At 51.4% G+C, this 23,286-nt stretch overlaps 7 protein-coding genes across 7 annotated transcripts; 3 read left to right on the plus strand and 4 right to left on the minus strand.

The window, feature by feature from the left end:
- Positions 1–207: 207 nt before the first annotated feature.
- On the minus strand, positions 208–2,349 carry MRS44_015990 (uncharacterized protein; the record flags this gene model as incomplete). Its single annotated transcript, XM_046284427.2, has 2 exons — positions 208–2,064; positions 2,134–2,349. The coding sequence occupies 2 exons, from the start codon at positions 2,347–2,349 to the stop codon at positions 208–210; spliced, it is 2,073 nt and encodes a 690-aa protein (XP_046123955.1).
- Positions 2,350–3,479: 1,130 nt separating this feature from the next.
- MRS44_015991 (uncharacterized protein) lies at positions 3,480–4,601 on the minus strand (the record flags this gene model as incomplete). Its single annotated transcript, XM_046280427.2, has 2 exons — positions 3,480–4,165; positions 4,214–4,601. The coding sequence occupies 2 exons, from the start codon at positions 4,599–4,601 to the stop codon at positions 3,480–3,482; spliced, it is 1,074 nt and encodes a 357-aa protein (XP_046123956.1).
- A 1,147-nt stretch (positions 4,602–5,748) lies between these two features.
- On the plus strand, positions 5,749–10,036 carry MRS44_015992 (uncharacterized protein; the record flags this gene model as incomplete). Its single annotated transcript, XM_046283107.2, has 8 exons — positions 5,749–5,899; positions 5,955–6,085; positions 6,140–6,760; positions 6,798–8,774; positions 8,826–8,961; positions 9,019–9,079; positions 9,134–9,356; positions 9,491–10,036. The coding sequence occupies 8 exons, from the start codon at positions 5,749–5,751 to the stop codon at positions 10,034–10,036; spliced, it is 3,846 nt and encodes a 1,281-aa protein (XP_046123957.1).
- A 129-nt stretch (positions 10,037–10,165) lies between these two features.
- On the minus strand, positions 10,166–10,924 carry MRS44_015993 (uncharacterized protein; the record flags this gene model as incomplete). The annotated part of the gene is made up of 1 exon (XM_065619438.1): positions 10,166–10,924. The coding sequence occupies one exon, from the start codon at positions 10,922–10,924 to the stop codon at positions 10,166–10,168; it is 759 nt and encodes a 252-aa protein (XP_065475510.1).
- Positions 10,925–11,779: 855 nt separating this feature from the next.
- MRS44_015994 (uncharacterized protein) lies at positions 11,780–12,277 on the minus strand (the record flags this gene model as incomplete). The annotated part of the gene is made up of 2 exons (XM_046281765.1): positions 11,780–12,112; positions 12,173–12,277. The coding sequence occupies 2 exons, from the start codon at positions 12,275–12,277 to the stop codon at positions 11,780–11,782; spliced, it is 438 nt and encodes a 145-aa protein (XP_046123959.1).
- Positions 12,278–12,698: 421 nt separating this feature from the next.
- On the plus strand, positions 12,699–20,007 carry MRS44_015995 (uncharacterized protein; the record flags this gene model as incomplete). Its single annotated transcript, XM_065619439.1, has 3 exons — positions 12,699–15,315; positions 15,493–16,037; positions 16,087–20,007. 3 exons carry the CDS (start codon positions 12,699–12,701, stop codon positions 20,005–20,007), a joined length of 7,083 nt encoding a protein of 2,360 aa, XP_065475511.1.
- A 1,518-nt stretch (positions 20,008–21,525) lies between these two features.
- MRS44_015996 (uncharacterized protein) lies at positions 21,526–23,174 on the plus strand (the record flags this gene model as incomplete). The annotated part of the gene is made up of 2 exons (XM_065619440.1): positions 21,526–21,846; positions 22,041–23,174. The coding sequence occupies 2 exons, from the start codon at positions 21,526–21,528 to the stop codon at positions 23,172–23,174; spliced, it is 1,455 nt and encodes a 484-aa protein (XP_065475512.1).
- Between the last annotated feature and the right edge of the window lie 112 nt (positions 23,175–23,286).

The raw sequence follows: 23,286 nt of genomic DNA on the forward strand, positions 1-23,286 counted from the left end.
CAGCTCGGTTTAACCCGTAGATGCTTTCGTTTGTCCTACACATTAAACATAGTTAACCTTCCGATCTGGCACTTAAGTTGGTTACTTAGGCATGTTTTAAAGCGTTCGTTTACGGAAGTGGCCTTAATGCAAATGATACACATAATTAGATTAATTATTAATCTCAAATATGAGTACTACATGGCTTAAAACAAGTCATTTACCTAACTAGACACCAACACATACATGATACTGAGCCCACAACGCTGTGCATTTCTCACCGACCGCCGGGTTCCACTTGGCAAACTGCGCCATCGTGATCTTATAATAGTCTTGAATCGAAGCGCACGTGGTTGTGCTCGAAACGAGATGGAACTTCTTGCAGTTGCTAACCATGCCGGGCTGAATTGGCGAGGGCGTCGAAACACCGTTCCCTGGGTTGGTGGGGGTTCCGCCCATGACACCAATGCACACGTGGTAGTTAGCCCATAGGGCAGTGCACTTAGACCCGACTGCAGGATTCCACTTGGCAAAGTCTGCCATGGTGATCTTGTAGTAGTTCTGGATGGATATGCAGGTGGTGGTCGAACTGACGAGGTGAAACTTGTTGCAGTTGCTAACCATGCCAGCTTGAATCGGCGAAGGCGTGGAGATTCCATTCGAGGGCGCCTTTGTGGTTGTAGGTACGTTGGTCGTGGTCTTGGTGGGGGGCTTCCAGCCGATGGTGGCAACACAGACGTAGTAGTTGACCAGCAAGGATGTGCAGTCCTTTCCGACAGCGGGGTTCCACGAGAGGAAGGTTGCGAGAGGGAGGTTATAGTATGACTCGATAGACGTGCAGGTGGTTGTTGACATGATCTTGTGGAATTTTTCACAGTTCTTGACCATGCCATTCTGAATGGGTGAAGGGGTCTGAATACCGTTGGCTGGCGCCTGAGTGGTTGTGGTGGGCTTGGTTGTTGTAGTAGGCGGCGTCCATCCTTCGACGCTCACACAAACGTAATAGTTGACCAGTAATGCCGTGCAGTCCTTCCCAACAGAAGGATTCCAGGAGAGAAAGGTCGCAAGCGGCAGCTTGTAATACGACTCGATTGAGGAGCAAGTGGTTGTTGACATGATCTTGTGGAACTTGTTACAGTTCTTGACCATACCGTCTTGGATCGGCGAGGGAGTCTCGATACCATTTGTCGGCGCCTTGGTCGTGGTGGGTTTGGCGGTTGTCGTAGAGGGCTGGTATCCCTCGACACTCACGCAGACATAGTAGTTGACCCACAGAGCACTGCAATCCTTGCCAACAGAAGGGTTCCATGATAGAAAGGTTGCAAGCGGCAACTTGTAGTATGACTCGATCGAAGAGCACGTCGTGGTGGACATGATTTTATGGAACTTGTTGCAGTTCTGAACCATGTTCTCTTGAATTGGTGAGGGAGTCTCGATGCCGCCTGTCGCCGTAGGCTTCGGTGTAGTTGGAGCAGGCTTGGTGGTGGGTGTCCCGGGAACACCTACACAGTAGTAGGTGCTCGCCCAAATGGCGCCACAGTCCTTGCCCACGGCCGGGTTCCACTTGTAGAAGTCATCAAAGTCGAAGGTGCCGTACTTAGCCACGATCTTGGCGCAAGTGTCGCCCTTGGTAGCGAAGTAGAAAGAGGTGCAGCTCTCGATGAGACCTTCTTGCGTAGGGCTGGGCTTCGATGGACCAGTCTCCACGGCCGTCTCAGTCGCGGCAGTCTGAGAGGGAGGGCTGGTGGGAGTTCCAGGGACGCCTACACAGTAGTAGGTGTTGGCCCAGAGGCCACTGCAATCCTCCTCCACGGCGGGATTCCACTTGAAGAAGTCATTAAAGTCAAACGTCTTGTATTTGGCAATGATCTTGGTGCAAGTGTCTCCCTTGGCAGCCTGGTAGAAGGATGTGCATGTGTCGATGAGACCGTCTTGAGTAGGGCTAGGCTTCGAATCCTCAGTGGGCTCAGGCTCAGCGTCCTCAGTTGAAGTCATCTCGGGCTCTTCAGGAAGGCCGTGGTTGATCTCGACACAGTAGGAGTAGCCAACCTTGATGCCGGAGCAGTTATCGCCAATAGTCGGGTTCTGAAGACGGAATATAAAGATAAGTCACGGGAACCACAAAGACAGCTCGTAAATAGAATGAATTCTCACATATTCCGAGAACTGCTCCGGTGTAATAGACCAGTCCTCGAGCCACAAAAGACAGTCGAGGTCATCATCGACCCATGTATCATAAAAGGTGCATTTCGGTGTGATACCTGGGTCGGTAGGGTTTTCAGGTGTCTTCTGACGACGAAATCTTCTGCCTCTTACCGCATAAACACTAGTGGTCAAGAGACCCAGGGTGATAATGGAAGAGAAGCGCATCGTGAAGGGATCACCAGGTCTATACAAAAAGATTGACAGACGGCGATGGTACAAGGAACAAGTGAACTTGGGGGGTATGTGACTGGCGGTTAAATACGGGTTATACACATTGTCTGCAAGATCGGGTCGTGCCATGTCCGTCGTGTTCTTTTTACGCTTGCCTCTTTAGGTAGATGGCCCGTTTACGAAAGTCGAGCGAGCCAACAGTCACGAACTACCGGTTTTGCAACCGAGAGTGACCCCCAAATGGGTCCAGTTACTTTTATCAAATCAAGGCTGTTCGTTTTCGGGATGCTCCCGCACGGCAAACAAATCACATGGATATATCGTCTCCGCAATTGGCACCTGGTCTGGGCATTCGGTCTCTCGCTCGCTCGGGCGGACATGATGGAATCCACCGAACACCATGTAACTACGTAATCGACTGGAGTGGAGTTCTGCTCCTGGCGGGTAACGTTCCGTCTTTGCCAAGGAAGGTTTTCCCCGGCTCGACAAGGGCTTCAGAGGCTTTGGCCATCTAGGTATGCAGAGTAAAATTGTAAATCACACAAGGTTTGTTGTACCCACTCCGTGGACCACAAGCATGTACATACCGAGAGTAGACACTATTTTAGCCTAATAATCTTACTTTAGAGTTGACACTCTTTGTTGGCGGCTTTGCCGAACAAGTACTCCCTGCCCTGGGTTGGCCCCAGCGCACCACTTTCCCCACTGACGACTGTTGGTTCTAGGATGCCAGGGAGTTGGGCTGTGCCGAGGTTAATTATCGTAACATTTCTACGACCCAGGCATGATCCACATGACTCGTGACGACTGGCTCGCAAAGGATTATCTAGTGTACTGCGGCTAGGATGCGTCATGTCGCTGATCACAAACGGCGGCCACAAGGATGATCTCACGTACTTAGGGAACCCTAGCAGCAGAGCTTGTTGCAAGATAATTGAACACAGTAGCTAGCTAAGTCACGATACCCAAATTGTTTGTTTTAGCAATTGACACGAAAGATACTAACTACAATTGACTATGCTATATATAGAGAAATTATTCCACAGAAACAGTTTGTCAAATGGTTACGGTTCCAACAAGTAAAGGCTTGTCTCAGGCTTCGAGACGCAATTGACTGCTAAAGATCATTCCTCAGGGGCCTCGGGCTTAGGTACAGGGCCGTTGGCGCTGCTATGCCGGAGTTGTAGGGCAGGGCTAGCGACGTCGGCTTCCTTATCCTCATCCTGGATCCAGGAGCCAGCGTGCTCGGAGCCAAAAGCCCCGATACAGATGGTTTTGCCGTAAAAGTCGGTAGCCTTGTGAAGGTTACTGCAGTCGATATTAATCCATGAGTTGAATGACTCGACGTCGTCGATGTAGAGGCCTTGTGCTCGCTCGATGGACCAGCACGTGTCGTCTGGCTTTACCACGTACGTCGGGCACGTCGTGGGAAGGCAGAGCTTGACACCTGCAGGAATTGTGCGACAGTCGGCGATGAGTTCCTGATTACCCATATACAAGAAGACACCAGCGACGCCTGGGTTTGCTTTGGCTATCGAGTCACACGTATCGCCTTCCTTTGTGGTGTAGTACTTTTCGGTCAGGCAGAAATCCACAGACTCCTCGACCTTGGGAGGCGGGGGAATTTCAGTCGGGCCAGAGCCACCGCATGTCTTGTATACCTTCTCCAGCTCTGACTGGTAGTAGCGATTGTAAACCGAGTATGACGAGGACTGCATCATAGCGAGCTTTCGTCCATAGCAGACGCTGCAGAGCTCGTCGCGGGGCATTTCCTCGTCGTCTTCCAACTCTGTGAACTCGTCGATGATATCTAATCAGTTAGCCATGTTCCTGTTGCTGATTCATATGCGAAGCTCACCATTGCAGTATCTCTTAGTCCTAGGATCTTTGATGCAAGTCTCGTTCCAGCCGGCCCAGATGTAGCCGCCGACGCGTTGGGGGACGCCGTCTCCGTAATCTTCGTTTGCGCATGCGCTGACGACGGTGTTGAACCACTTCCTGAGAGATGCAGAGCAGGCTCCAGTGCAAATCTCATCTGTCAAGGTCGCATTTCGAAGCGACGCATGAACACGCGGTGCCATGAAGGGACGTATAGCTGTTGGACAAGCAATGTTGGCCGACAAGGCCTCGACACACGCATCGCCGACATTTTTGGCCTCGAGATCCGTAGCATTGTAGATACTGAACGCGGTACTGGCACCAAGGCACAAGCCCAGCAGAGGGACAAGACGGTTAATGGCAACCATTGTCGTCCTTTGAAGAGTTGGTGAACTCAATAATGAGCAAGCGAGTAGATGAGACAGGCGAGTAGATAGAATAACTAGAACAACGTCCAAAAATGAGGGACCCAAGACAAACCCTGAATCAAGCCAAGCCGAGGGCCTCCCGTCGATCGATAGCTAGCCTCGGCAGCGTCTATCAAGTGGAGCAGATACGCAAGGCACAAGAGAACTCATCCTTACATATCCAATATCCCGCGTCCTGAACAGATCCTGCATTGGTCAATGGCGGAACGGCGATGATATGAGACCTTTTGCAAGAAGCTAGACAACGGTCAGGAACGGGCGCGTGATTTTTCTTACCATCTAGATGCCAAGACCAAGCATTTTGCGTTTTTTGCAGAACCAACAGGTGGATCTATGTCCATGTCCATTTCTAAAGTGCCATGACTTGCAAGGATCCTACTTTGATCAATGGCAAAGTGGCGATGATTTGAGACCTTTTGTAAGAAGCTAGACAACGGTCAGGAACGGGCGCGTGATTTTTCTTACCATCTAGATGCCAAGATCAAGCATTTTACGTTTTTCTGTAGAACCAACAGGTGGATCTATGTCCATGTCCATTTCTAAAGTGCCATGAATGGTAAGGATCCCGGGCTGGTGGTTCCAGCAAAAACAGAGCCACAGTGGTGCGATGCTACCCTGTTCCTAAAAAGACCCCGCCCTCACCTAAGTTATGCAACGCTGCGTTGGTGAAAAGGTCCGATGCGGTGAGACGGGCCGGGAGAGATGATGCCCAACCCATGATCGATAGGGTGAGCTAACTTTCCAGCGAGTCAACCCTGGTAGTGATGGATTCTTGGACCCTGGATTCTTGATCGTGGGTCTGGTTCATACTTTTTTCCGCTGGTGCAGGTAAAAGGACTTGGTCAAGGGTCTGTCTGTATCTTGTTAACAGCTCAAGCCAACTGGTTTTGAATTTAGGTCATCTCTACGACGACTAAGCTGTCGCTTCCAAACTACTCCCTTACCAGGACGTTTGGTTCCAGCAAAGATATTGCATTGTTTCGCAACACATTCTTCCCAGTCACCAATTCAATTCAACTTTAGTGTGATTGACTATTCTTTCCAATACGTTCTTTCGGGCTTACCTGTCCCTTTCAACAAGACCAAGATGCGTTTCCGCGTCTCGTCTTTCGCTGTGCTGCTGCTGCTGCTGCTATGCAGAGGCATAGCAGCAGCCGACAGCACGACCTGCAGCGCAACCAAGAGGTGTGAGCAGGGATGCTGCAACAAGTCTGGCAACTGTGGATTTGGCCCCGATTGTAAGGACACCAACATGCTTTCTCTACATGATTGCCAGATGCTAACTAAAACAAGATTGTGGAGAATCCGTCTGCCGTTCTGACTGTAACAGAAAGTCAGAGTGCAATCCCGGTTTTGGCAGCAGTTGGGCCACGAAAGACAAGTGCCCTCTGAATGTCTGCTGCTCGAAGCATGGATACTGCGGTGTAAGTAAATGAAAGTGATGCTACCCCGAGAATGTACTGACAGGTAACCCATAGACAACCAAGGATTTCTGTGGAAGCAAGACAGTTAAGCGTCCGAGCTGTGAGAAGGGCGGCGAAATGGAACGCGTCGTCGGCTACTTCGAAGGCTGGGCCAGAGACCGACCTTGTGAGGTCTTCTGGCCTGAACAGATCCCTATCGGTCTGTATACGCATATCAACTTTGCTTTTGGCACCATCAACCCAAAGACGTTCGCACTTGAAGCTAATACGCTTGAGGATAAGGCAATGTATGAAAGGCTGATGTTTCTAAAGAAGAAGGACAAGAGACTCAAGATCTATCTTGCTATTGGCGGGTGGACATTCAATGATCCCGGTCCTACAGCCAACGTCTTCTCCGATTTGGCTGCATCAAATGATAATCAACAGAAGTTCTTCAACTCTCTCCAGTCTTTCATGGCAAAGCATAAGTTCGATGGCCTGGACTTGGACTGGGAATATCCTGTTGACGACAAGCGTGGCGGCAAAGAAGACGATTACTACAACTTTCCCAAGTTCATGCAGAAGTTGAAGAAGTTGATGAATTCAGGCGACAAAGGCTTAACTATCACCCTTCCTGCATCCTACTGGTACTTACAGTACTTTGACATCAAGAAGCTGGCAAGTATATTTCCAGTCGTGAGGAGTAGTCTGGAACCCAACTAACTAGATTCAGGAATCCACGGTTGACTTTTTCAACATCATGTCCTACGACCTGCACGGTGCTTGGGACCAGCACGTCAACTGGACTAAGCCCTATCTCAATGCCCATACCAATTTGACCGAGATCGAGTCAGCACTGGATCTTCTTTGGCGCAACGACATCAGCCCGAGCAAGGTTGTCATGGGCCTAGGATTCTATGGTCGTGCCTTTACTGTCCAATCAGCAGCATGCAAAGATCCCGGCTGCCTGTTTAATGGGCCGGCTAATGCAGGCAGTTGCAGCCGAGAAAAGGGTATCTTACTCAACTCGGAAATCCAAAATGAGATCGAGAAGCGCAAGCTGAAACCCAAGCTCTACGAAGAGGAGGCCGTTCAGGTGGTGACATGGGGCAAGCAATGGGTGTCATATGATGATGAAGAGACGCTTCAGATCAAAGTTGACCGTGCGGGAGAAAGATGCCTGGGCGGTGTTATGGTCTGGGCAATCAGTCATGATACAAAAGATGCCAGGTACAACAAGGCATTGGCCGGCATACTTGGACGTAAGTGGACGAGCGGTTCCCTTGACGATGACGAGAAGACAGGCACGTGGGTGAAGAAGCCTTACGAGCAATGTCGATGGACAAACTGCAAGGAATCATGCCCTAAGGGCTGGGTGCACGTTGGCCGTCTCGACAAAGGTGCTCGGAAGAATGAGCTGATGTATGACGAGACTGGCTGTGGTGGTGATGGATCGCATCTCTTCTGCTGTCCTCCCGACCAAGATATTCCCCAGTGTGGATGGTACGGTCATGGCAATGGTGCTTGCAAGAAATCGACGAGTTGTCCAAGCGGCATGACCGAGATCGGCAGCAACCAGATGTACTGCAATCATCCCCCAATGGTGCAGACGGCGTGTTGCACGACCGAAAGCGAAAGCATGAAGGTCTACGGCGAGTGCACATGGGGAGCGTATCCCGAGTGTGACAGCAAGCCCGAGTGTCCCTCGGGCTACCACGATACGCCCGTAGCCAGATCCGGGTCAGGCTCTGGTGGCCTGGAGTGCAATAACCTGAAGAATGCGCTTGGCGCTGACATTTTGGGCGTGCAGATGCGCAACTACTGCTGCGGCACCAAGCAAGACTTGCAGTTCACCGACTGCCAGATCTTTCGCAACGTTGGCCCTATGATCCCAGGATATCCCGAAGGAACCTGTCGCAGCAATTGCCCTAGCGACCGCGTCCGCGTCGCCATCGATTGGGCGTTCCATGTGTGTTCCAGTTACGAGGTTGGCGGACAAGCCACATGTTGCAAGACAGAGTACGGCGAGGAGATGTGGGAAGCAAACGAGAAGCTCGAGGCTTACAAGAATTACATGGCCGACTGGATAGCGGATGAATACTGTCCCAACCCCTCCAAGGTCCTCAAGAAACGCGGCCTATCGTCTTCATCTACTGAGCTCGCTGTCCGGGCCGAACACCCCTTGGACATGTCGCCTCTGGAGCTCCTTACCAGAATACTTGGTCGTTTAGGCAGTGATGCTATGCTACCTCAGATGTACCTCATCTGGAACACTGCTATTCGAGATCGCCATTTTTATCTGCAAGTTACCTACATGTCCAATTACATCAGAAACAATTGGCGATTCGACTGGGAGGGCCCTGCTGTGTTCGCCCGCAAGGTTCTGTGCTATCCCGCTTACTGGGCCGCGCAGATCGAAGCCTTCTTGAACGGTGACAAGGACGGTGATACTCTACTTCTCAACTGTACGGAATCAGCTCTCTGTTATTCTGATGGAGACTGTGGGGAGCTGGGCGAGGACGCTAAGGCCGACAACAAACGTCGTCATGCTGCCCTGTTTGGCCGACATTCAAACCATCTTTCCTATTCAAGCCACCACTCTCACCATCACCACCGGGCTGCCGGCGAGGAGGAATCGGGAGAAGTGAGTACTGTCAAGATTACGGATGAAGATGGCGAAAAACATGACTTCCAGATGAGGGTTCCTCCAGTAAGTCTTTTTTAGCACTGCTAAATTCTGATTTCAAACTAATGCAAGTAGTATTCTGATATCAGCAAACTTCCCCAAGACAATCCACTCCTCAATAGAGTAGTGGAGATACGTCACCGTGGTCCCTGCGAAAATCCCGCTGTAAGAATAAGGAAATACAGCGACGCTCGTGATTTTATAGTACATCGTATGTATCATCCGCCCAACGTTCCTCTTCGGTATCAGTTCTAATAGGTGAAAATAGTTGAGCATGTCCTCGATAAGAATATCTATGAGGCCTTTCTCGCAGGATCAGCCCTGGGACTGTATGATATAACCCATAACATATATACCTAGAAATGTTTGCTAATAAAGGCCAGTATACCCTCAACTGGTAAACTCTCAGAGTATGGACCCATTCCAATTGAGTTCTGGTTCGAGATGGAGAATCTCGACTTGAGCTTAGAGCCCAAAGCACCTAAACTCCCTGGAGGCAGAAAACTGCCAAGGCTCTTCGAACGTGCGTATGAGTGTTTAGGCAGCGTGACTAACGACCAGGTCTTTATGATTGCTGACAAAGATATCAACGATGCCAAGAATTTTGTAGGTTCTTTCTCTTGTCTTTATTTCTATTTCCTCTGTTCACTCCTGATTCTCTCTCCTATTCCATTCTATCAGCTCCCTCCTAATGCATATCCCCTTCTTTTAATAGCAGATTGGCTTACTGATCCTGCCAGATGCTTCGCTTCCAAAAAAGGCCCTCTGAAACTAGTATAAAGAAGCGCCTAGACCCGGATGACAAATCGAAAGACGAATGGAAGCAGGACGCCAGGGTAATAGTCGGACGAATCCGTGGAAGATTCAGCGTGTTTAGATACATGAATCTGCCCGAAACCCTGGTCAGGTTAAACAAGATCGTCAAGGATGTATATGTGCAATTGAAGTTTGCCGAGGATGTCTACAACAAGAGACATACTGGCGCGAATGTCCGGATCGCCAACTACTGGCTTGATTGGATCAAGGGTTACTATGCGAAAGTGGTCAGCGAGTTCAAGGAGAACATGACGGATATGGTTGCACAGATCCATGAACTGATGGAGGATGAGCGTGTGGAGGAGAGACATGCCAGCCAGATGCGCGAGATGATGGCGCAATTTGAGGAGATGGCAGGTGATCGTGATCGGATAAGGATTGATACTGAGGGATTTCCGGCTTTTAACAGTCCTATTACTCAACCTGAAGATATAAAGGAAGATGAAGATACGGAGATGGGAGGGACTTGATTGGGGGCTTGTATTCAGTTTTGGTTGTGTTGGTCGGGAATTATCTAGATTCTGTATCTATTCATTCCAGGCTGGATTGAACGTTTTGTATCTTGACGAATACAATTCGGGTTGATGCTTCATACTTCCTTAGTACATATAATCCTTTTGGGTACTGTAGTACCGCCATGGGCGAATCTCCGAATATTCTCCAGTCCAGTGAAGTGCATCGTCCCCGGCCCAGATATGGTCCTCAAGATCTCCTTCAGGCCCGCGAAAGCAAAGACAGTACTCCGTTCGGTCATCATTCCACATGAGGAATGTCCATAACTCTAACAGATAGCCTGTTGGGATCCTCATCCATCCCCATCCCGAGTTACCATCCCACAGCAACGAGACAGCCTTGACAATAGATTCTCCCTTTTCGATATCTTTCAAAACTGCTTCATCAGCAAGCAGAATGAAATTGAATAGGTGGTCTGCCATGGCTTGGCTCTCACGAGGCCTTGTGCTCACGCGGAACTTCTGGCCGCCTTTCTCTACGACTTCAGTCTCCTTGAGCTTTTCGGCGTTGCAAAATTTCCGAAGACCTCGAACATCGAGCCCGTCTAGTTGCGAGGGATCGTCGCGGACATCGAGATAGAATGATTCCTGAAGTTTTCGCCTAACGTCTTGGTCTATCTCCTTGTCGTCTTCGAAGGCTCCGAATGCCAGTTTAGTCTGATGCCTTAAAGAGTATAGAAGCGCTTGCCAATTCTCGTCATTGCCGTAATAGGTGCGGTAGATGGTAAAGCCCCATTTGCGGTAGTGCTGAAAATTGTTGGGGTTCTTCCACCCTTCAAGTCCCAGCTTGGACCCACGTGGGGGGCACCAAACCTGATCAATCATTTGTTTCAGAACGCCAGACATCTTGACAGAGCCTGGCTATGAGGATACGGCTGGTGAGGGTGTGGGTGTGGGTGTGGGTTTTGGGATGCTGAAATGTAGAATAATGAATGGGCTGATGTGGAGTGGAATAAAACAGAAAGAAGAAAGCTAGCTCGCAATTACCAACCAGATATATTTTAGCGCATGACATGACCCTCGCTTAAAATACTACTAGGGTTAACCCTTGAGTTATATTAAGCCTCCCGGCCATACGAGATCAATCATTTCTGCAACCGTTGTCATACTTGTATCTGAGGGGATTTTCTGTAACAAAAACGGTTTGGTGAAGCTCCCCGGGCTGTGAAATAGTACGTCGGGTTGCGTGTGTGAGGAAAAAAGGAGAAAGCGCCTTTATTGCCCGTGTTGGCAATGTCACCTATTTTATGATTCTTCGGTAAAATGCTATTGCGTTTATTACGATACTCCGCTTTACGTAAACTGGCGGACAAGCATCAGGGTGTCGGACAGTGCATAACTCAAAGTCATAACTGGCCTCGATACCTGCTGGAAGGCATTGGATCTGTGGAAGCATATATAAGCGTGTTGGTACAGTTTGATCTATGGAGCTTTCGCTTTTATTGTGTATACCATCAGACGTGGTCAACTTTAGCTTCGCCCTGAGCCATCGTGCATGCAAGTTCTTACTAATAGTTTAGCGGAAAGTCTCTAGAGATTATTTTTGGGCGAGTGGACTTCAATACCAAGTGTTATTAGCTATTCAACCCTGTATTATACCCTGAAGTCTCTTTTCTATATGCCATAAAGATCAACAAGAATAGATTATAGGCAGCTACATAGCAATCTACTTTCCTCTAACCACCGACGAAACACTATTGACTACTCTTTCCCGATGCACTTCTCCCATGGCATAGTGGCAAAGTTAACGTAGCACTTGGGATAGATCAAAGGGTTTATAAAGTCTAAGTCCTTTCCTGACGGGATAGTTGGGTCCGGGATGTCGGTGTACTTATCGGGAAGGGGAAACGAGGTAAATGGTGGATACTCATCGCGGTGCATCGTCGGGTATAGATAGTAGTTAAAATTATTGATAAGTGCTCCGTTTAAGTCGGGGAGGAACTGGCGTAGGGTAGTGAGGTCTTTACCCTCTAGAGGGTAGGGCGTCGTTAGGGCTATTCCTCCTCCTACTAAGTAGCTAAAGGCAAGATAGTACTGAGAAATGGTCAGGGAATGGAGAAGCGACTAGGTATCATGGGAGGGTTTGTTGCTTACATCCTTGTAGAAATAGGCTCTATCCTTCTTGTTGCACTCCTCCTCGCTGATGCACTTTGAGGGAGAAGCCAGTAGGCGGTAGCGATTCTTACCGCCTGTCTTCATGGCCGTGATAGTCGCAAACTCGACCTACCAAGTATTCAAGTCGGGAACGCGCCCCATTCCCGCTTCTGCGCCAATCACCTATCCCCAACCATCCTTGTCTACTACCACCTCGGGAACGGGGCCCGTTCCCAAAATCCAGCTCATTTCCCCAAATTATCAGGGATCATCTGGGAATGGGGCCCGTTTTCCTTAGTGACACTAATGCAGCCAATCATCATTCTGTTCAAGTCCAGAGTAGGCATAGAAGCCATCGCGGCAGTTAGGTAGACCCCGCAAGGGAGCAAGGGATCCCTACCTATGCCCTCCCCTTTCTCTCTATAGGAGGTAAGTCAGAGAGAGAAGGGAGCCCTCCTTCCTAAACAGCCCAATATCGAGTAGCAATCCTCTTCCTAATCAACTATCCTCTTCGCCAAAGTGAACGATGATTGAGCAGCTCGACCGCCTCGGACTTTACCTCAACCAGCCAGAGCCAGCGATCCTATGCATTCAATGCAAGTTCGCCCTCAAGGCCGATGGAGACCGTGTCTCGCGGCACCTCGGAGAGCGGCATGGCATCTCCAAGCTGGCTCGTCGAGGGCTTGGCCCATTCATCCGAACCCTTCGCCTTCCAGACCCAAAGACACTGCCAGTGCGGTCGGATGGCTCTTCACCCCACCCTCACCTCCGCATCCAGCAGGGCGCCGCCTGCAGGCATTGCGGGCTCCGATCAACTAGCCTCGAGGTTCTCTCTCGGCACTTAAAGGAAGTCCACCCCCAGGATATCCAGCATAGCAGAGGACGCGGCTTCCCTGAGAGTCACTGGCTGCAGGACCATATCCTAGACCGACTTAGCTTCCAGGCCTGGACCGTGAGCAACATTGGGCGTTCCTGGACGGTTCATCTATACCGCGGTCAGCCCCAGGGACCACACACGCCTGTCACCATATACCAGGCGCCAGAAGCTATACAGGTATTCGCCAAGGGACTCTTTGTCAGAGAGCAGCAATATCTCTCCCAACAAGCACGGGGTAGTCTGCCACAAACCACCGGCCGGACGACAAGCGCAACCGACCTAGCCCTCATAACGAACTGGATGCGGCGAACTGGCTGGGAGGAGACTTTCCGTAATACGCGACGAGACCTAATCGTCGCGATGGCTCAGTGCCCTCCCAAAGAAAACTCAGGGCCGCTATGGCTTGCCAATTATAAGGACGAGGCTCTAATAAGCAGTCAGGAGGATGAACACAAGCTGACCCGGATGATGGCCGCCCTTGACCGTCTATTCGAACGCTCCAACGATACCATCAAGCACACCGATATTTCCCTCCGGCGATGGCTTCGCGGCATATATCCTGACCGACCCTATAAACGCCCATTTGAGCTAGTCGTCAAGCCTAGTACAGAACGAAGATATCGCCAACTGCTTAAAAAGTGTCTATGCTTCTGGTTTCGACTCTGGCGTCTACCCCCGACACTGACCAGGCGTCTATGTCAACGAACGCTCTCTAAGCCTCAGAGGATGGCGTTGGAGACCTTATGGGATGATCCTGCATGGGAACAATACGATAGTTTTGAGAATGTGTCCCTAATAGACGAGGAGGAGGAGGAAGAGGAGGAGGAAGAGGAAGAGGAGGAGGAAGAGGAAGAGGAGGGGAATAATAGCGAGGACGAAGACCCCAATGCACATTTTATACAACCACCACCGCCACCACCACCACAAGACCCCAAGGCCGACCTAGTCTTACAATTCTGCCTATTTATGGCGACTGAGGATTTTGCAGATGGAAACTCAAAGTCGACAATGCTTGTCTACTTCAGCGCCACATGCGGACTTACATCGCTTATGGGGGCCGACTTTCTCCGCCCAGCTCAATTCACTAGCATCCTCTCCAGCCTTATCTATTGTACTCGGCTTCTTATCATGGAATCCGTGCTGCCTAGATTCTCGCATGACTACATTGGTCTATTACAAAGGCCTCAGTATGGGCAACTGGATATATTGAATGATATCCGTAAGAATAAGATGTGTGACGGGACGTTATCGCCACTCGGGGAGTTTATTAGTCTCGCCGCCTATGGCCAGTCCCTACGTCAATCGGAGGGCCCGACAATCCAGTTCGAATGGAGTGACGATGGTGAGGAGATATCATGGGATGGGTGCTTTCGAGTTACCATGGATGGGTTTCGGACCCTAACCCACAGCGCAATTCAGGCAGCAACCCGCCAGTGCGAGCGGTTGATGTATGACTGGGTGCCCCCAAACCGCGATCTTAAAACACTGCGGGACCGACTATCGACGGCCACGGCTGGGTATTCCTTTGTCTCCGACCCGGTCAACGGGATAGCAAGTGCTTATTTGGAGCTCCTCATGAAGGCCTGTCTCTCGCCTGTTAATCGACTTACTCTGGTTGGGGAAAACGAACGCAGTTCCTGGGATAAGAAAGCAGTGTGCGGCTATATCGACGCACATAACGATCTCCTCCGGATGATCCTACTATTATGCCACTTATCGTCGGGACAATGTGCACGGGCAACGGAGCTTTTAACCATTCGACATAGCAATACGGCTTCACAGCTCCGTGGCATCTGCCTATATGGTGGGCGGCTTTGTCTGATCACGAGGCATCATAAGACCCGAATATCCACCAACAACGAATTCTATGTTGTCCGTTTCCTGCCTGATATAGTTACAGACATCATGTATCGATATCTCGTCTATATTCGGCCGTTGACATACATGCTTCTGCGGGTCTGTTTCGCGAGCCATGCCACCACTCCATTGCTGTTCGCTCCTGCTGGACCGAAGTCCGCATGGACCACCGCGGTGTTGACTAGAGAGCTTCAGCGGCTTAGCCAAGCCACCCCTGGCATTTCCATTGGCATTGGAGTCCAGCTATATCGGCAGCTCTCTATAGCTATTACCGAGAGACACCTTCGGGGCGTTTCAGAAAGCTTCGACCGGTACAGCAGTCATGCCGCCTACGGGGACGTAGATGCAGCGTATGCGTGGCAGAGCGGTCATATGCAACTACAGAGGTCGATCACATATGGACTCGATGGTGCGTTTCCAAATCAGCTCCAACCCGCTCTCCTGCAGTTATATCTACGTGTCTCGAAAAGGTGGCATGAGTTCCTGCGGCTGGGGGATGGATGCAATGGTGATGCCGTCGTCTTGGGTGAGATAAATACTACGGGCCAGCGAGCAATTAACCCAAGAAGGCGCCTACGCTCCGCAGATTCCACTGAAGCACTTGGAATCGCTTCAAAGCGCAACAGAGTGGCCGATTTAACCCTAACCGATTGTTCTGGAAACTACGCCGACTCAGTCAACATTGGCCCATCCCTTAGCCCGAGTATGGCTACACAGGAAGCTACTAACCAAATGGATCCGGCACACGATGGTACCTCGAGTCAATGGCCGCGGTCTGACCAGGGCTTGACTGCGGGCCCAGGCCTAGCACTCGACGCAGACTACTGGGTTGAGGCCATGGCCGACGAGCTGCTTCACTACCCAGCATACCGATGTCTAGTCTGCAAGACTCATGGCTATGCTGTATCAAACCTCGACAGTCACTTAAAGACTCAGCATGCCCATATCGGCGCTAAGACCCGGCGTATCATCTCCGCTCGCTACGCCGGGCTCGAACTACAGGGACTATCCAAGGATGATTTCCCACATAGCCCACTGAACCCGATCCCAGCCATTGAGGGCCTACCTTTACACACCGGCTTCGCATGTACGCAATGTGGATTCCTCACTAGAAGCTGGAAGTGCCTGAAGGTACATCACAATCAGGTTCACGGAACAAAGGACATAGGACACCGCTTAGGGCTCTGGTCTAGCGTCCACATACAGACCTTCTTCACTACTCCCCGGTCGGCTATCTATTACTTCTGCGTCACGGCCTCAACTGGGGATGGGGGCTGATAGGCCGGAGGTTAGAGTCCCGCTGCTGTTTGGGCCGCTGCAGGAAAAGACAAGCATGGCCTTCGCTTCATGCCAGGAGGTTGCAGTCTGGAACTTCGCCGGGAGGAATCTGGCGGATATCCAAGCCTGCAGCAGGATGCCCGGCCGTGACGACGACGAGCTGCGACGGATGGCCGCGGCCCTGGATCGACTCTTCTTCGACCGCTGCATCAGCGGGCTAAAGAGCATGCCCCTGATGACCCGCCTGCTCCTGGCCAGCCCCCACCCTCACGATGCGCACAGCCGACCGTTCGGGCCGCTGCAGGAGAAGACCAGTATGGATCGCTACCTGGTATATGTGAAGCGGTTCTTATGCTATTGCCTCAACGTGCTGTCGCTGGAGGAGGATGCGCTGTTTGCCGAACACGGCTTCCGCTTCACGCATGCGCAGAGGGCCAGCCTCGAGCAGCTCTGGGCGCATCTGCAGGACGAGGAACAGCCAGGCGAGGGGCTGCAGGAAGAGATATTACAGATTCTGGCGGACTTCTGGATGCAGCGGCTCGACGGGGACCCTTTTGCGAGCCCGCTGTGGCACTTCGTCGGCGTGTTGGGAATCGACGGCGAGACGGGGCAGCTCCGACCTGCCCACCTATTCACCTACATACTTGCGGGTCTCGTTTTCACGGGGCGGGCGCTGCTGGGAGAGTGGGCCATACCCACCCGGGAGCGGGCCGGGATGACGGACCTCGCGCAACGGTTCGCCCAGGTTCGAGACGCCTGGCTTTGCAAGGCGACATACTCTCCCATGGGCTATACGCTCAGCTTGCTGTTATACGGAAGGAAGATCGCGCAGGAGACTGGTAGCCGGCTGATGGTGTCCTGGAGCAAGGACGGCGAGATGATGTACTTCATGGGCAAGCCGATCCTGATGGAGAAGATTCGTCACATGGTGGCTAGGATGACGAAAGACGCCGAGGACCTGCTGTGGGGTCAGTTGATGTTCAAGGAGGGCGACGACGAGCGTTTCATCCTTCCTCTGGCCGGCATTGAGGATGATCTCACCCATACAAGACGAGGCCGGTCCTTCATCCATACCAACGACCTCGCTGGCAAGGAGGTCGAGATGCTCGAGGACCTCGTCATGGGCTCGCGGAAGACAGAGTTCCTAGATCGAGCGGGCGAGTGGAAGTGGGCGGGCATCAGGAAGTACCTGAAGCTGGTGAAGAAGTTCGAGGAGTTTCTGCTGCTCCTCTCCCACATCACCGGCGGCCAGCCCAGCCGAGGGGAAGAGATCACGGGCCTGCGCCTGGTCAACGGCATCAACAGGGACCGCAACGTCTTTGTCATCGACGGCGATGTTGTGCTCGTCACCCAGTACCACAAGTCTCTGGCCCACTTCGACTCGCCGAAGGTGATCCCCCGCTTCCTGCCGGAGAGGATCGGGCAGCTGCTCGTGATGTACATGGTCTACATCCGACCGCTGACGGATCGCTGGGAGGCGGACAGATGGGAGCTATATGGCAAGATGGCACCGCCGAGCGACTTCATCTGGCATAACGAGACGGGGCCATGGGAGAGCAGTCGTATGTCTGGGGCCATGGGGAAGTGGACCTCCCACTATATCGGCCGCAGGATCACGCTCCAAGACTGGCGCCACATCGCCATCGCCATCAGCAAGAAGCACGCTCGCGACCGGGGGGCCGCTCGGGCAGACTTTGAGGACGGCGACGACGATGACGAGTCGGAGCAGTACGAGGCGCCGGACGATCTGGCTGCCTGTCACACCGGCCAGACAGCCGCCAACTACGGTGTCACGATCGATGTGCTGAAGCGCTTGACGGCCGAGTCTCTGGACATATTCGGGCAGGTGAGCCGTCGTTGGCACAAGTTCCTCGGCTGCGACGCGCAGCAGCAATCGGCCTTGGAGCCGCCGCCGTCAACTTCGTCCTCGAAGCGCAAGGGTGCGGCCGAGTCTGGCGGCGAGGAGAAGAAGTGCCACCCTCCCCGGAAGCGGGCCAAGATCGCCTCGCTCGAGAAGCTAAGGGCAGGTATGACAGCAGCAGTGGGGGACAAGAAGAAGGACGACATGATCCTGCGGGCACTCCGGGCTGTCCTGCGTGATGACGCTGCCCAGTTTCGGTCACCCCAGCAAGAAGAGGCCGTCAGGTTGGCCGCGGCGAAGCAGAGCCCGCTGGTTGCCGTGCTGCCAACGGGCGGCGGGAAGAGCTTGGTCTTCATGGTCCCGGCTATGCTGGCAGGTGCAGGCGTGACCATCGTGGTGGCTCCGTTCGCCGAGTTGAAGAGGCAGCTAGTCACACGCTGCGTCGACGCCGGCCTAGACTGCAAGTCCTGGCCCGAGGCGCGTGAATCTTGGCCCAGGGTTACGCTGGTCTCGGCCGAGGCGGCTGTCACCGATGACTTCCTGCAGTGGGCCGCTGATCTGAGTGTCAGGGGGAGGCTGGACCGAGTGGTCATTGACGAGTGCCATCTGTCATTCACTGCCGCCGAAACCTACCGCGCGAAGCTCCGGTGCCTCGTTCTCCTGCGGAGCTTGGGGTGTCCCTTCGTATTCCTCACTGGGACCCTGCCGCCGCTCCGTCAACGCGACTTCGAAGAAGCCATGCAGCTCCAGGCTCCGCTCTACATACGGGCTTCGAGCCATCGGCTGAACGTGCGGTACTCCGTCCTTCGCGTCCGTAACGGACGGGGCGTCATGGAGGTGAAGAGGCTGGTGGACGCCCGGCTCCCACGTCTAGCACCGGGGGAGAAGGGGGTCATATACTGCACTAGCCACGCGAAGTGTAGAGCGCTTGCCCGGCAGCTTGGTTGCCATTACTATCACGCTCAGCGCGATGATAGCGATGCGCAGTTCCTTGCCCAGCGCGAGCAGGGCTTCCAGGCATGGGTCAACGGCGAAACACCCTACATCGTGGCTACCGCGGCTCTAGGCACGGGCCTTGATGTTGCAGGCATCGTCCATGTCATCCATCTCGAGGCCCCATTCAGCATCATCGACTACGCCCAGGAGGCGGGGCGGGGCGGGCGAGCTGGGGAGCCCGTCACCGCAGAGATAGTCGTCGAGGAGAAGGACTGGCCGGTTGAGGACCATATCCGCGACAGCTACCTAGACTTGAGCACGCGCGAGGTACGCAGGCTGATCCGGACACAAGGTTGCCGTCGCCGCCTCCTTGGCCAATGCTTGGACGGTGACCTACGGGACTGTGGAGATCTCGATGCCGTCCGATGCGATAATTGCCGCCGCGATGAGCTGTTGTGGAAGAGTGAGCTATCCTCGCAGGGTATCATAGCATCACATGCCCGCGGCAGGCGCGATGCCCTCGCTCTAGAACGTTTCGAGGCCGCCTTGGAGGAGATAGAGGAGCTTGGCAAGATGGGCTGCCGCATCTGCTGGATGTTCGATGGCGTCAAGGAGGCCGGGCACCAGTGGGGTACCTGTGGTGCCACAGCAGAGAAGGATCTGTCCTTCTCCAGCTGCATGAGCTTTCAGGGTCTGGTCAACTACAAGAAGGATCCACAGGCACGTTTCTTGAGCTGCTTCTACTGTCACGTATCGCAGGAGCTCTGTCGGGACGGTTACGAGACCAAAGGAGCATCATGTCGGTGGAAGCATGCTGTAGTCCCTATGGCGTTGGCCGCCGTGACGGAGGCAGATATATGGTCGCAAGTCCAGGAGGCTGCCGGTCGAGACTTCAAAGGTCGGGATGACTATGCTGACTGGCTGGGCCGTAAGCATAGCAAGTTGGTATGCGGGCGAGAGATGACCAATGCTATGGCCGTCTTTGATCTAGTGCTCAAGTGGAGACAAACTCAAGAGCTTAGTTAATTACTATGTTTTATGCATAGTGTAATACATTTGACTAGTTATATATAATGATATATAATATGATATGATAGGCAATAATAGGAAGGGAAAATAAAAATAAAAAAACAAAGGAGTATATGAGAGAGAGAGAGAGAGAGGGGGGGGGGGGGGGGCTCCCACAGTAGGTATACTACCCACATAATACTTAACGGTAACTATACATACGAATAGGACTTGGTGATAATAGCTGGCTTTGACTATATAATTAGAATGCTTATAGGAGATGGTATAAATAATATAAGAGGAGGTAAAAATAAAAGAAGTAGAAGAAAGACGAAAAAGAGAAAGATATAGTAGTCCAGGGTAGGCAAAAATAATATTATTCTAATCAGCAAAAAAAGCTCTTTGAGGCTGGCTAGACGCTTCCGAGACTCGAACCCGGGTCTGTCCCTTAGTCAGAGGGATCGCTCTGACCACTAAGCTGAAGCGCCTTTTCGCTCTCAAAGTTACTAAGGTCGAGATGGGGCTGGCACATGAGGGTATCACGAAGACGACGGCAAGGTGACCAGGTCAACGCGGCATAGCAGGCAGCCATAATGGCAACTACCAAGGGGAGAATAAGATAAAGGGAGGGTAATATAAAAAGAGGTTAGTTATTATTAGTAAAATAGTATTAGATATTTAAATAAAAGAAAGGAAAAAAAAAGATAAAAAGTCTTAATAATAAAAAAAAAAAAATAATAATAATAAAAAAGAAATCTTCTTAGGATAACCCTAGGATAATAGAAGATATATATATATATAACCCTAACCTTAAGGTAAGAAAAAAAAGGGGAAGTATATAGCCCTAGCCGGAGAATAAAAGAAAGAAAAATAAGGAAGAGTATATAACCCTAACCCTTAGTTTTGCTTTAAGCTAGGAAGTAATTAGAAAAGTTAGCTTTAAGTGTTAGTTAAGAAAGAAAAAAAAAAAAAAACCCCTAACTTAGGCCTAACCCTAGGGTAGCCCCTAGGAAGTATTAGCCGAAAGAGACTAGAGGGGGTATTTAGCCCTAACCCTAACCCTAACCCTAAAGCAAAACGTTAAATTTTCATTTGATCGGGGAAAGTAAGAGCCTAGCGGGTGTTTCAGAGGGTTAGACCAAAGAGAGACAAGGACTGCTTAGCCGTTACCCTACTGCTACATACCAAAATCAACTTTAGTAGAGTTGATTTATTTTGCCCCACTTCACAGGGGGTAAAGTTGATTTATGCCGGGGGGTAGAATTGATTTTCAGAAAATCACTCGACAGGTCGACAGGGGGGTAGAGTTGATATTTACCAGGGGTAGAGTTCATTTTAGCAAGGGGGTAGAGTTGAATTTATGATTGGCCATAAACCTTGCCATCCAATTGAGGCACGTCATACGCGAGGAACGCTGGTACGCGTCGCGTAAGACTCGTTGTAATTAGCCATTAGGGGGGCAACTGCAATCGGAAAGAAGTTGGAATTTTTAACTGTGGCACTTCAACTTTTCGATCACCACACTGCGCCACGACGATGAGCTCTATCATAGAACGTGGCTCGTCCGGTGCCATCTACCCGTTCGTTCTACTTCTTGAATACAAGCTCCTTGTGTGCCAGTTGTGCCAGTTTGGGTGTGTTGCAGATGAAGTTGCCACGCACTTGCGAACACGACATCACGACATAGACCCGGAAAGTCGGCGCAAGCTAGTGGAAACCATACAAAAATTGCCCCATGTATTACGAAATCAGTCTCAGCTAGATCAGCTGCAGTATCCACCACCGACAATCGAGCCCATTGCTTGTCTTGGCGCGCCAGAGCCGGATGGACTGAAGTGTCGAGCATGCGGCCACATCGTACGTCAGGTTCAGAAAATTCAAGCTCATTGTGCCAAAACCCATCAATGGGTCAATCCAAGGTGCAGAGGACGACCACCAAAGGAATGCCCAATACCTCCCACTGAACTGCCGTGGATCGAAAACATCACATGCCAACGCTTTTTCCCCTCCAGGGTGGGCAGCAGATGGTTTGAAGTCAGTCAAAATACTAGTCGGCAGAGAAAGAAGAAGAAGAAGAAGTCGCAAGCGAAGCCAGCTTCCTCAAAGCCGCAGGCGACGATTCAAAGTCTTCCCCAGAAGCGTCCGTCCATCTGAGGCAGATATTGGAACGAGAAGAGGGATACCAGGACGCCATGAATCAGCCACGTATAACCAGCAAGGATTCAGGCAGTGAAACTTTCGAGGCTACAAGTCTCTGGTTGGAGAGAACTCAATGGCCCTCTATGTACCAAAACGCTCGGCGAGACATATTACGGGCGTTGACCAGACTACCAAACCGGCAATCCCTGACGATAGACTACACTTTGGGTCAGGGAACCCTTCAGGGCGACGCAGACTTTACAAGCCCACACGAGGACGAACAGAAGATATCGTGTATTATGGGAGCATTGGACTCGGTCATAGATCGTTGCGAAGATACGGTTCGCTACACCAGCCGTACCCTTCTCTGCTGGCTGCTCAGCTCACGACTTCAAAGCCCCCGGGAAATTCCCTTCGGTCTCGTGGCAGAGAGGAATAGCGAGCTCAGATATAGGCAGATTGAGAAAAAATTCTTGGCCTTCACTTTTCGGACGTACCGAATGCCAAGCTATGCTCGACAAGAAATTGCAGACATCAGGCTGAACTCGACACTCTCCGCTCGACTAGAGCAGATTTGGAACCATAGAGTCTGGGACCTATTTGACACGTCGAAGGGGCTCTGGCCTAGGATGGAAAGTCAGAGTTGTTATGGTGGCATTGGAGAAACACTTGATGATGCTCCTATCAGCGATGATCGATCCAACAGGGACGCATGCGATGTGTTGCAGGATGGAGAAGGGATGCACGGTGATAGACAAGATGAAGAGGGGGATAGCGGGGATGATGATGATGACGACGTGGAGGACTGGGAGCTCGAAGACGACGAGGATGACTACAATGATGATCCTGGAAATGACAGCGACCTTATCGGAACCAACAAAGAGCCCCATTCAGAACCGCTTATCAGAGTGGAGGGCAAGTCTGCCAAGCCAGCATTCGACGAGTTCCTTGAGCTTCTGTTCCACCTATGTCTCACGCTATGCACCGAGACATTCATCGATGGTTGGCAACTTAACGGGTGTTCGAAGTATTTTATTCTGACCTAAACCTAAAAAATCTAAAAGAGGGAGGTATATAGGCCGTAAAAAATAGTATTAGGTGCTATTACTAGTAGTAATTAGTATAGTAGGGAAAGTAGTAGTTAGGAGGAAAATTGCA

The sequence above is a fragment of the Fusarium solani genome (genome assembly GCF_023522795.1).
Source record: "Fusarium solani strain SB1 chromosome Unknown bctg00000011, whole genome shotgun sequence".
In the NCBI taxonomy this organism is placed as follows: Eukaryota; Fungi; Ascomycota; class Sordariomycetes; order Hypocreales; family Nectriaceae; genus Fusarium; species Fusarium solani.